Source organism: Daucus carota, chromosome 7, assembly GCF_001625215.2.
Source record: "Daucus carota subsp. sativus chromosome 7, DH1 v3.0, whole genome shotgun sequence".
Classification (NCBI taxonomy): domain Eukaryota; kingdom Viridiplantae; phylum Streptophyta; class Magnoliopsida; order Apiales; family Apiaceae; genus Daucus; species Daucus carota.
Window position 1 is genome coordinate 6,766,411 of NC_030387.2, and position 12,723 is coordinate 6,779,133.

At 35.3% G+C, this 12,723-nt stretch overlaps 1 protein-coding gene across 1 annotated transcript; it reads right to left on the reverse strand.

Moving 5' to 3' along the window:
* Positions 1–9,048: 9,048 nt before the first annotated feature.
* On the reverse strand, positions 9,049–9,525 carry LOC108194560 (uncharacterized). Its single transcript, XM_017361519.1, has one exon. It carries the CDS (start codon positions 9,523–9,525, stop codon positions 9,049–9,051), a length of 477 nt encoding a protein of 158 aa, XP_017217008.1.
* Positions 9,526–12,723: the final 3,198 nt, after the last annotated feature.

A 12,723-nucleotide genomic window follows, 5' to 3' on the forward strand; every position in this document is an offset into this window, starting at 1 on the left:
TGATCATAATATCCGTTAAAAACTGGGAAAAAAACAACGAACGAAGAGCTATCTTGTAACACTTTTTTTTCTCTCTTAAAATTTTCAAAACTTATTAACAAATGAAGCAAATACAACAACGAATGAAGTTTTTGTAAGTGAAATCATTGATTATAATGTGCGTATTTTGTTGTAAAGAGGTGTTGTGGGAGAGCACTTGATGTCGTTGTAGAGCTCTGCGGTTCAGTTTTTTTTATAGTTTTTAATGGATGTAATGGTCAATAACTTAAATGAATGTTTCATCAGTTCGATGACCAGATTGCAAGTTTCAAGCCAGTTGAGTTATCATAGAGTCATTTCAAGTGACCATACATGCTACAATGGATTTATACAAGCCAAGTCACTAAACTTAATCAACTTTCCGTCAAATTTTTAACGGAGTGTAACATTTAGTGACCTGAATGAATGCTTTTAAGAGTATAATGATGTGAGAGAATATTTTTTTTAAGTTCGATGAACCAATTGCAAGATTTCGGTCAGTTGAGTGTCAAAACACCATTTAACCCAAAAAGAAAGTCCAAGTGAATCTTTTATAGTCACCCACAATCACAGGAGCATACTTCTTCTAATTGATAGATATTATGTTCACTGGACCAAACATATCAAGATGTAATATATGAAATGGTTAGGTTAAAGAATTTTGTGGCTTGCTTTTGAATAACGGTCTTATCTATTTTCCAAATTGACAAGCATCACAAAGTCCTTGTTGCATAAAGTTTAGTTGCGGCATTCATCTCACCATGTTGTGTTTCCCTAATAATTCATCTTCTTCAAATTCAGATTCGAGAGCTTCTTGTGCCACTTTCAGCTTTCTTCACTCGATGCATTGATAAAGTGACATGTTATTTTTTCCTTCATAGTATCCTCCAAACTGGTTTCATAGATGTTATCATGACTCATTGTAATCAGAGAAATTCACGATCCTTGACGGCGGTGACAATGCACTTCTTATGATCAAAAGTTGTATGATAACCTCTATCACTTAGTTGACTGATACTCAGGTTCAGCAAAGTGTGCTTCATCTCTTCAACTAATACTACATTCTCAATGATGACATTCCCAAGAACAATTGATCTATAATCCATTGTTTCTCCCTTGTTTCCATCTTCAAAGGATACAACATGACTAGTTCTTGCTCCAAAACTTGTCAGCGTGGATTTTTTTCCGTCATGTGTCCTGAAAATCCATTTTCCAACACTAGGATATTCTTCCTCCTACTTTCTTGTAGACAAGCAACAACTGGTTAGAAATATTTGGGATTCAAACATTGATTGGTTCCTTTATTTCCAGCATTTGTAATTATAATTTTAACTGCTCACTTCGATTTATCATAAATAGAAATAGTTGCTCTAATCTTAGAGTCTATAACATATTAATACCTTTTTCTTATGATCTTTACTAATTCCAGATTGAAGAAAATAATAGTCATAGTAACAATCATGATATTCATTAAACATACAGATTGAATGCTATATAATACCACAATGATAACAAGGGATTGGTTCCTTTACATACAGATTGGTTCCTTTATATACTACACATACAGATTGGTTCCTTTATTTCCAGCATTTGTAATCATAATTTCAACCGCTCACTTAGATTTATCATAAATAGAAATAGTTGCTCTAATCTTAGAGTCTATAACATGTTAATACCTTTTGTTTATGATCTTTATTAATACCAGACTGAAGAAAATAATAGTCATAATAATAACAATCATGATATTCACTACACATACAGATGGAATGCTATATACTACCAAAATGATAACAAGGATTTGTGGTCTATACTGAATTTTGAGAGTTTTTGCGAATTCAGACTCTAGCTACTTACTAAGAGGCTACTTACAGTTTAGGGCAAGATGATTTTAATTTCCAAATTTATGGCATCTTTTCCAAGGTGTATTAGGAATAATCCTCAAGTTATTCTCTTTGTTAATACCTTTTTTTCCATTCCTATTACTCTTTTCAGGTACGCCTTTGATCTTGTTAAAAATATTGATCAATGATCCTTACGAATTGATATGGAATTTGATCAGGATTTGATGAATGACATCAACAATGTTGGGAACTCATAAGAATCTGATTATCTAGAAAGATGATGATCAAGATTTTCCAATTCATCAGTATCTGGAAGCTTGTTAATAATTGAAGATATCAACATTGGGAAAAATGTTACTCCCTCTGTCCCTCTAAATAATTTATGTTGGGGGACGAGAGTTTGGCACACATTCTAATGCTCCTAGAAAACGTAGTTCCGTAACTTATTTTTTAATCTTCTTTCTTTTGAATGAAAATTTGATGTTTAAATTTTTATACACAAAAAGAACATCTCAAAAATAAGTTAGGAACTATATTTTATAGGAGTCTTAATATGCGTGTCAAGTAGTGAAAAAATTGTAGAGTATTATTTATTGTTGGGTTTCGAGGCATAAAATACAATGAAAATAATAATTTAAAACGTGAAAATTCAAAGTTTTCGAAATCCGCCGTAGGATCCAGGCGAAAATACAATATCTAATTCATACTTCGGATGTTTATCTTGAGATATTTTACGAATTGGATGTCTAATAGAGGTCCTAGTTTTAATCAATCACCACGAATCCCGCCAACAGACGATCTACGCTCCAAACGTATCTACGACATTATCCCTAACAATTGAAGATTACACTAACCGCTACTTTTCGTATCATGGACGGAGTCGTCCGGTAGAGCCGTCATCATCTTTGAGATGTAAGACGAGCCCTTACCCCCCCCCCCCCCCGGGTGAGGGTACTCACTAGAGTACATGATAAGATCTCCCTCTAAACAACTAGAATATACGATTGTCTCAATGCCCCAATGAAGCTAACTCACCGGAGTACAGGATCCAGACATGTGACCGTTCTTCATACCACTCCGGAAGGCCTTCAACAACAATCGTGATCACCTCAAACTCCTGCACAAGGACAAACCAGTAGAATACATGATTGAGGATCATAAACCATACTGGATGGGCTCCGGGATGCCTAGGTCTTCATATCTCCGAAGGGGTGATCTTCGTATCTCTAGAGGGGTTGTCTTTATGACTATACCTGTAAATCATGTTCATAGGATCAACACCCTATGGGCGCGCCTAAACTAGCTACAAGCATGAAGCCACTCATTTTTTAAACCCTGGAGCTGTATAAACAAAGTTCGCACCCTTCACCTCACTAGAGCATCTATAACGCAGGTGTTTGCAAAGTTGTTTGCTTGTGTGGCATAATTGTCCCCCACTGGAGTGAAGAGTTGTTTTTGAAGTTGTTAACATTTGTTGTTCAATTTGGATAACGGTTATTTTGACTTTTTGCACATAATTTAAGTTGATTAAAAAACATACTTCCCCTTGCTATTTTTAAATTTTTCTCTTTATGAATGAAAGTATAAACTATAAATAATTTTTCAGTGATGTGCAGGAAGTAAATAACTTTGGAGGTTGTTTGCATTGTATTTGCTCTTAGAGCAAGAACGAGCGCCTCTTTCCTAAAAACCTGACCCTTTGCTGCAACTATCCAAGCCCAGTAGACACAGACCCAGCCCACTGGGCTTAGTTTTAATTCAGTCGTAACACCCCCATGTGATTCCATGCCTGATGCCATATTGCAGCATTTGCAGGACCACAGTTTTTTTTTTTAATTTGTTCTTAAAGTTTATTTCTTCTCCAAATTTACATTTTGTCTCATATAATATATCAGTCAATAATAATATCCCGAGAAAGAAGTTGGCCATTTTATCGTGGTTGCATGAAAAGGGGATGTACACATCATTGAAGTTCCACGTTATGAAATTTAGCCGATTCACCCCGTTTCCATAAATTAGCATGGTCAAAACATAAAATCGCCGGAAGTTTGGAAACCCAACTTTTTCCTTCATTTAATTTTTAATCGTCACACACCCATAGTTGACATAATGAGTTGAATACGTAATACTCTCATCTTAAAATTTAATAGTCTCTTAATTTTTTTCATCTATTTTTAAGAGTTTTGACCGCATATTTAAAATTATTTTCTAAAATTTATTTTTTTCTTGGAAAAGAATATTAGTATCATATTTTTAATTTCAAAAAATAAGTATCATATTTTCAATCACAAAAAAAATTAAAAATATTGCCAATAGATATGTGGTTAAAATTCTTAAACATACGTGAAGAAAGTCAAAAAAATTATTATATTCTAAAGGAAGGAGTATCAACTAAGCATTATTAGAAAATAGCATATTTAATTTATAAATAATTCGTTAATTATACTCAATTATATCTATTATGTTCGATTCAAATTTGTATTGTATTATTAATATTTTGATATATAATATTATAAAAAAATTGGTGACATCAAAATAATTTATTTGTTACAGTTATAAGGATATATTTTTTAAAATTAATAAATCTTGGCATGCATTTTTATTCATTATGAAAACTTAGTACCACTAATTTGAAAATGATTTGCGCACCTATTTTTATTCACTATGAAAACTTAGTACTGCTAATTTGAAAATGATTTGCGCACCCATTTACCATCTAGTAATGTTATCATTTTCACAAAAGATATAAAAAGAGATTGAGCTTATAAATCATTCTCAAATTATTCATAAATTAGATTATTTAAATAAGAGTTTTTCACAAATATCCAAATCTAGAATTTTTTTACAAAAATAATAAATATTCGCAAAAATACTATTTTCAGATTTTTTTTATTATAAAAGTACGGATGTTGCATTTGTAACCATATTTGCAACTGGTGACAAACATAAATGAAACTCTAAAAGAATCTGTTAAAAATAACATCCAATTGTATAATAAGTTGTAAGTTGTAAATGTTGAAAATTGAGTGTCATGTGGGGCTAAGATTAATAGCAACCAAATACAACTTCAAGTTAGTTAAAAAGTTACTCTCTTTGTATCTTTATACTTTTCCCATTACATGAATGACACAGGTTTTTGGTGATCACACCGTGAGTAACTAGCAAAGTAACTACCATTGACTTCTATTCTCATACAATGATTACAAAAATGCTTAACTGGTGCTAACATCAGCTCAAATATATGCATAATCCACCACTGATGCAGTAAACCAATTAGAATGCAGGGATAAATTTAAACCAATCAGAATTCAGGATTACATATGCACAAACTAGGCTAAATTTTATACAACCAAATTTTCTCACACTTATAAAACCAAATTTTACAACCAAACTGAAAATCTCAGCAGCAACATCAAGCATCAAACACCTTTAAACTGAAAACTTTATTTTCTCTGTTTGTTTGGAAATGGATTATACATTTCCTTTCAATCTTAATAAAGCATCAGATGATTAAAATCCACGTATAATTTACTGTATTAGCGGATTCATTATCTGAGTCTGAAAATCCATAGTGAATACTCATATTTCTGATGATTAAAAGGGGATAATGCTCGAAGAGATTTTGTCAAAAAAAGAGGCTCGAAGAAATGAACAAGAAACAGAATAAAGGGAGAAACGAGAGTAGGTGATGAATGATTAATGGGGTAGGTGGGGATGATGTACGTATTTTTTTTAATAGCTGTGTAAAATTGACCCGTTGTATGTATATAAAATAATTATATTTAGTGGCCCAAAATAGAAATGAGAAAAGTGTTTTAACCAAATTTTGTACGGGTGAGTGCTAACTGAATTAATTTGAACAATAACATAAATAAAACAAGACGAGAATTTGGTGACGCGGAAAACCCCGAATTGAGGTAAAAACCGCGGGTGGGGTTGGTTACCCAGCCAAAAAATAACTCCAATAAATAAATAGTTACAAGCGTGTGAATACAGGTTGATTTTGGTGGTGTGTAGTAATAGAAATGATTTCAATGTGTGGTGTTCAGCTTATCAACTACTGTTTATATACATGTGATTTACTAGAGTCCACAACCTAGCCACTACGTCAATCACTCCACCTCCCCTATCTTGCTCAACAGTTCATCCACATGTGTAGCAAATATTTTGAATATTTCCTCCTGGTAATGTGCTCGGTTTCGTGACTCTTTCCCCATCTTTATCCATTTCTCCTTTTTTAACCACCTTATTTACTTTAACCAGCCCGAAAGTCCATGGACCGTACATCTTCAAGCCCATATGTCAAGCCCATAATCCTTTTGTCATATGTTATCTGCTGTGTAAATTTTGACGTATAACAATAGCCCCAGATTTTATTAATTAATTTAATTAATTAATGAAATCTCCCCAAATCATACGAATTGTTTCTCTGTTTGACTTTAGCGTGTGTATCTGAGTTCCATCCAAGGTTGACAACTGATATGCTCTGCGTCCAACTATAGCGTCAAGAAGGTAGGACCCCTCCCATGTGTCAGCAAACTTGTCGGCCGTCATGTCCATAGTATTCTGAAAACACTTTCCGCAAGATCAAGTCGCCAACGTTAAATGTCTTGACACGAACATGTTTGTCGTAGGCGTCTGCTACACTATGTCGGTACGACTCCATCCGTATCTTCGCCATTTCTCTTAGTTCATCCACTATGTCCATGTCATGTGCTAGTGCTTCCTCTCGTCATATGTTTGCAACCCATATCTTGCCGTCGATGTCATGACTTTTGGCATCAGGACAACTTCAGTTCCATGGACAAGACTATATGGGTGTGTCCTGTCGACATCTTTAGCGTTGTCCCGTCGGACCACAAGACCCATGGAAATTCCTCAGCCCAACATCCCTTACATGTCGTCAGCCCCTTCTATAGATTTATTAATGATGATCTTGTTGCTTGATTCCGCTTGCCCGTTCGCTTGAGGTTATCTTGACAAATACCTCTCAAAAATTTTGTGCACCTTTGAACAATGTGATACATGTAAGTCGTCATCTTCTCACACTATCACGTGTTGTAGATTGAAGGCGTCGGCTACATATGGACAAGTTGATCGACTCGTATGGCAGTCTCATGAAATGTTGTAATGTTGGACGTGTCGATGTAGTTCCAAAACCCTTACTCATAGATGGCTTTCATAATGTGTTAAGAATGAGTATTGTAGACATCCATTATGTGTGTTGAGCGACGTGTTTTTTCAGCCCAGCCTACCCGTTGGACAGCCCCAGCCAACCTGTCAGACAGCCCTAGTCAACCCCTCGGACAGCCCCGTAGTATTAACATGCCAAGTTGTGACGTTGCTTTGCATTATATTTGTAAAGCCACTTATAGATATTTTTGACATGTGCAAGATGTCACATATTTGTCATTTTCGACATCATACTCCTATGCGTCCATGGCTTGAAATTGGTTCATGCGACCCCTTAATTTGGAGTGATTGTAATATAATGTACTAACACGTAAAGTGTTTTATAGTATGTCTTCGGTCCATGATATGTAACTTATAGACAATGATGTGTCGTCATCATAACGTGATATGTTGTTTGTAACCCTATATGTCACTTGTAATTGTAATGTGTGACATGTAGTCTATGTCATGACACGTGTAAGTGATAACATGTAAAAATGTATGCTAAAATTCATGTATAATGTGCTCGACCAAGGGTTGTGAGTTTCCATCGACATGTATCTTAAATACGTCGATGTATTTAAACTCGCAATATACGTAATTGTAGTCGACAGATTTAGTTTTAAACTTTGATGCATGTGGTATATGTATTCGACAAATATATAATTTTCAAACGTTGATGCATGCATTCGTAGGCTAGTTAAAAGGCCAAAATCCCTCTTGAAACTTAGCTCGTAATTGTAGTTGTAGAAGTCGAGGACTGATTAATGTCATGTGTCATTTTATTGCGATACTTAAATATTTTGACGTGTCGGTATAATATTACATATTGCGAAAGCGTCGATTAATCGTGAAGGGTGATCAACCCATAAAATATGTGATAAGTGAATCTAAGCACAAGTAATTTAACACAACAATAGCAAAAATTATGCAAGTCAACGAGTGTAACATAAGCAGAAATTATATGGCATATCAACGAATCAAAACAAGTGTATGTTAAGGCATACATATTATAGCACATGCGGAATATTAGACAAAAGTATGAGCATATTTCATTAAATAAACCAACTGGAGCATATATGGTAATTATTTGCAAACATCAAGCAAATCCTAAGTGGCGAAAGGCCAAGCAAAAAACAATCATCCTAATTTACTTATTCAAACATGACATCTAGAATAGAAAGGAAAATATAGTAAGGCACATTACACGTGATATGCCTTTAAATGAAAAGCATTCCAAGTCTTTGGTACTTGTGATCCGTCCATTATGGACAATTGATATGCTCCTCGTCTGACCACTACGTCTATAAGATAAGGGCCTTTGCAGGTGTCAGTGAATTTCCTTGTTGTCGTGTCCATGGTGTTTTGAACCGTCTTCAACACTAGATGATGTCCTGTCGTATGGTTTGTAATCTCTTATTCTAGCCGTCGTGATCTTTCTACTCGGACGGTAGTACTCCTCGTCGTGCTCCCGTTTGTCCTCTTCCAATTTGACTAGTGCCATGGCCTTGGCCTGCACATCCTCCATTATCCTACAGGGGTACTTTGTCAGTTCATCATACAACGGTGAATCCCTCTCCAATCCTCGTCTGAAGGCTTCTATAGCCGTAGGGATGTCGCAATTTGTGATTATCACTTTTTCTCTGTTAAACCTCATCAAGTAGTCTCTCAACGGCTCCCTGTGTCGTTGGACTATTCTATAGAGATCGTTGGTCGTCTTCTCAAACGAACCATTGGGTAGATTAACGAACCATTGTAGGGCTGGACCTGCCAATGTTGAACCAAAGCCTTTGCACATACAGGCCTCCCTCAAATCTCTCGTGATCGGTACGGTAAACATTCGTTGCTTATACTGGGCGAGGTGCTCCAGAGGGTCCGTCGACCCATCATACGACTTCATATAGCGGACTGCAAAATGCTTTGGTATGTCGACAAGTGCAATGTCATCAGTAAAAGATGAGCCGGCGTAGCTTGTAGGGGTTGCCTTCCCCAGAGGTTTGGGCACTCCTGGGATTCGTTAAATCATCTCTCGGAACTCTTTGAGCTCCTTCTTGACTAACTCTGGGACCTTGTCACGTGACCTTGACGACCTATGCCTCGACCTCCGTCTTTCACGGCCGTCGTGGTGTTCATCCCGATCGTCGTCCTGTCTGTCGTCCTTGTCGTCGTCACGTCTTTCATCATGTCGACCATGCATGTCCTCCTCCTCATCGTCTTCGGGTGGAGGTTGATCATTTTCAGCGTCCTCTTCTGGTGGTGCCTCGTCTGCACCATCATTTATTTCAAGACGACGTGCTACGCTCTGCAAGGTCTTATTTGGCCTGCTGGTCGACCTGGTGTGTCCAATGCTCTTGTCTTTATGTAGTGCCGTGACCTCTTTCTGTAGGGAATCGATTGTCGCTTGCATTTTCTTCATTGCCTCTTCCAGCTGTTTGTTCTTTTCAGCGTCGGTTAGTGGTTGTGACGACTCCGGTCGTGAGCTGTCGGTGGTCATTGTCAAATCAACTCGATCTTAGCACACTTCCCACAGACGGTGCCAAATTGTTTCAACCAAATTTTTTACGGGTGAGTGCTAAGTGAATTAATATGAACAATAATGTAAATAAAACAAGACGAGAATTTGGTGAGGCGGAAAACCCCGAATTGAGGTAAAAACCGCGGGTGGGGTTGGTTACCCAGCCAAAAAATAACTCCACTAAATAAATAGTTACAAGCGTGTGAATACAGGTTGATTTTGGTGGTGTGTAGTAATAGAAATGATTTCAATGTGTGGTCTTCAGCTTATTAACTACTGTTTATATACATGTGATTTACTAGAGTCCACAACCTAGCCACTACGTCAATCACTCCAACTCCCCTATTCTTGCTCAACAGTTCCTCCACATGTGTAGCAAATATTTTGAATATTTCCTCCTGGTAATGCGCTCGGTTTCGTGACTCTTTCCCCATCTTTATCCATTTCTCCTTTTTTAACCACCTTATTCACTTTAACCAGCCCGAAAGTCCATGGACCGTACATCTTCATGCCCATATGTCAAGCCCATAATCCTTTTGTCAAATGTTATCTGCTGTGTAAATTTTGACGTATAACAAAAAGTATTTGAACTTCTTTAAAAGAAAAGTGGGAAAAGTATTATGGGACGGAGGGAGTAAAAAAAATCCTTAAAAAATCGAAGTTAGAAAATTCCTTAAAAAAAAGAAGTTAGCAATTCCATCAAATCCAACATCATCTCGCCCTCTCTTCTCTTCCCAAACATAGCCATCCTCTTTTCCTTAACCTCCGCGAGGGATGTAACCGAGGCAAGTTAAGCTGAACATTGCCAGATTCGGCTCGAATTCGACTAAAAATTTCGGGGCTCGAGTTTGACCGAGTCTTTAATTTCAAGTTTGAAACTCGCTCGTAATTAAATAATTCGATAGACTCGAGTTTGGCTAGAAAACTCGAATAGAGTCACCAAATAGTGACAAAAACTCGAAATATGATTGGTACTGCTCGAGTTCGATTCGATTAAATATATTTATAAGAGGTAATTGTTAGTGTAGGTGCCCTAGAGGCAATACATTATTCTTTTAAACATTTATGTCAGTTGTTCATTCAATAAATGTATTTATTATGATCTAAATTATTGCGATATTTTGTTAACATAATAAATGTCCTTAGAATCATGATACACATTATATAGTTTAAGTACATGACTTGAACTTGAGATTATATAATATATCATATTCTTAAAGGTCCCTAGTCGAGTATTATTATATAGGACGATAATAATACATAGATAGACTAGTATGTTGTTTGACAAGATAACCACATCTCATTGGTTATAAGTATGGGGATACTAAAGTCAATACATATGTACATGTAACAGTACATGGTACTGGACAGACCCACAGTGAGATTCTTCATGTTTAATAAAGTCATAAGAAAGACTCACAGTGATAATGGTGTAAAGATCCTTTGACTTGCAATCATTATATTTCTATGCGAGGATTAATATACTTTGACTACATTAAAAGTTACCTTTGACCGGGTGATGATAAAAGTGAACATCAGGTATATCATGAGTCGTATGAGAAATATGAATGATAGATAAAGGATTTAACCCTCCTATAAATAGGAGAGATATTATTGGCCTCTTGATTGAGTGAGACTATAAATGCATGGCCATGCTCAAATAATGATTTGTCTTGATAGTCTACTCATGGATCAAGTAAACCCGGATTAAATATTGAAGAGGATGACTAAATACATGCCTCGAGTTTAATCTATAATATGTATGGTTAAAGGGATCATATTACACGAAAAACATTATTCACGAAAGGTTTTATCTAATCATGATTTAATTATTGTTTAATTGGGTAACAATGATGTATTACTAGATACCGCTCATTGTTTATAATTTTATTAGAGAATAAAATTATTGCCAATTAAATGATAGCCTATAGGGTCTCACAAATAGAGCACATAATGGAATAAGTTAATTTAAATTATTGATTTAAATTAACTGATGATTATTTGAATTTTATTATAATTAAGTGAGACTTAATTAAGATAATATAGATTCGAACTAAAGGGAATGCTTTTGCCCATAATAATTAAGTATGACTTAGTTATTAATTAAATAATAGAATCTCGTTTTATTATTTAATCCTATACCGACTAGGGTTGGGCTTTGCTGTTACGGGCCTTCTCATCAGTCATTATAAATACATAATGATGGTGAAGGAGGTCATTACGTTTTTGTGAGAAAAACCCTAGCAGCAAAGAGAGGCAAGACAGTTCTGATCGTCGAAAAGGAGGCTAGTACGTCCATCCGTCGGTGCTCGTGTGGATACCATAGAGGTGTTTTCCGAGAGGTAGACACAAACCGTGATAGCTAGGATCTCCGTTGAGTTCGTGAAAGTCAAGCTTTTGAAAGGTATGATTCGTTATCTCCATAATCTGCCCATAATTATACATGGATCACGTTCTTGGGTTTCGAAAACTTTGTTTATTTACGCATATCCGCTGCGTTTTGTGCCTCGGAACCCAACAGTAATTGCATATCGCATCCTCTAACTATCATTCAAAAACGATATTGTACCCATATTTTGAGAAACTCAACTCGCACCCCCTATCTTTACATTTCAAGAACGATACGCACTCCCCTCCGTTAAATTCCGTTAACTTCCGTTAAAATACTCTCTCCGTCTCAATTTACATGTCCGTTTTGCTTTTCAAGGAGTCAAATTGACTAATTTTTGACCAATTATTAGAAAATGATTATTTTATTATTTTAGGAAATATAAAGTTACATATTAAAATAGAATAGATTTACTTTTTGATGATATTTTTTTAAAATTTTTGTTTAATTAAGCTATCCCCAAGTCAAAATGATTTTGCATATCAAATGAGTTTACATATCAAATTTTGACATGTAAACTCATTTGGCATATATCAAATATCAAATATCTCTTAGTATAAAATAATATTTTTTGGTAAAATCATGAAAGTTGTATTTGATTGCATTTAGTTACATAATATATTCACTATTATATTCGAAATATGATAAAATACAAAAAAAAAACTTATAAAAACCAGTAATTTTGCTAAATGCCTTAAATATATTAATTTATTATTAATATGATTTTTACTACAGAATAAAAATGTCAGAAATAAAAAGTGTTTTACTTAATATTTTAGTAATTTACA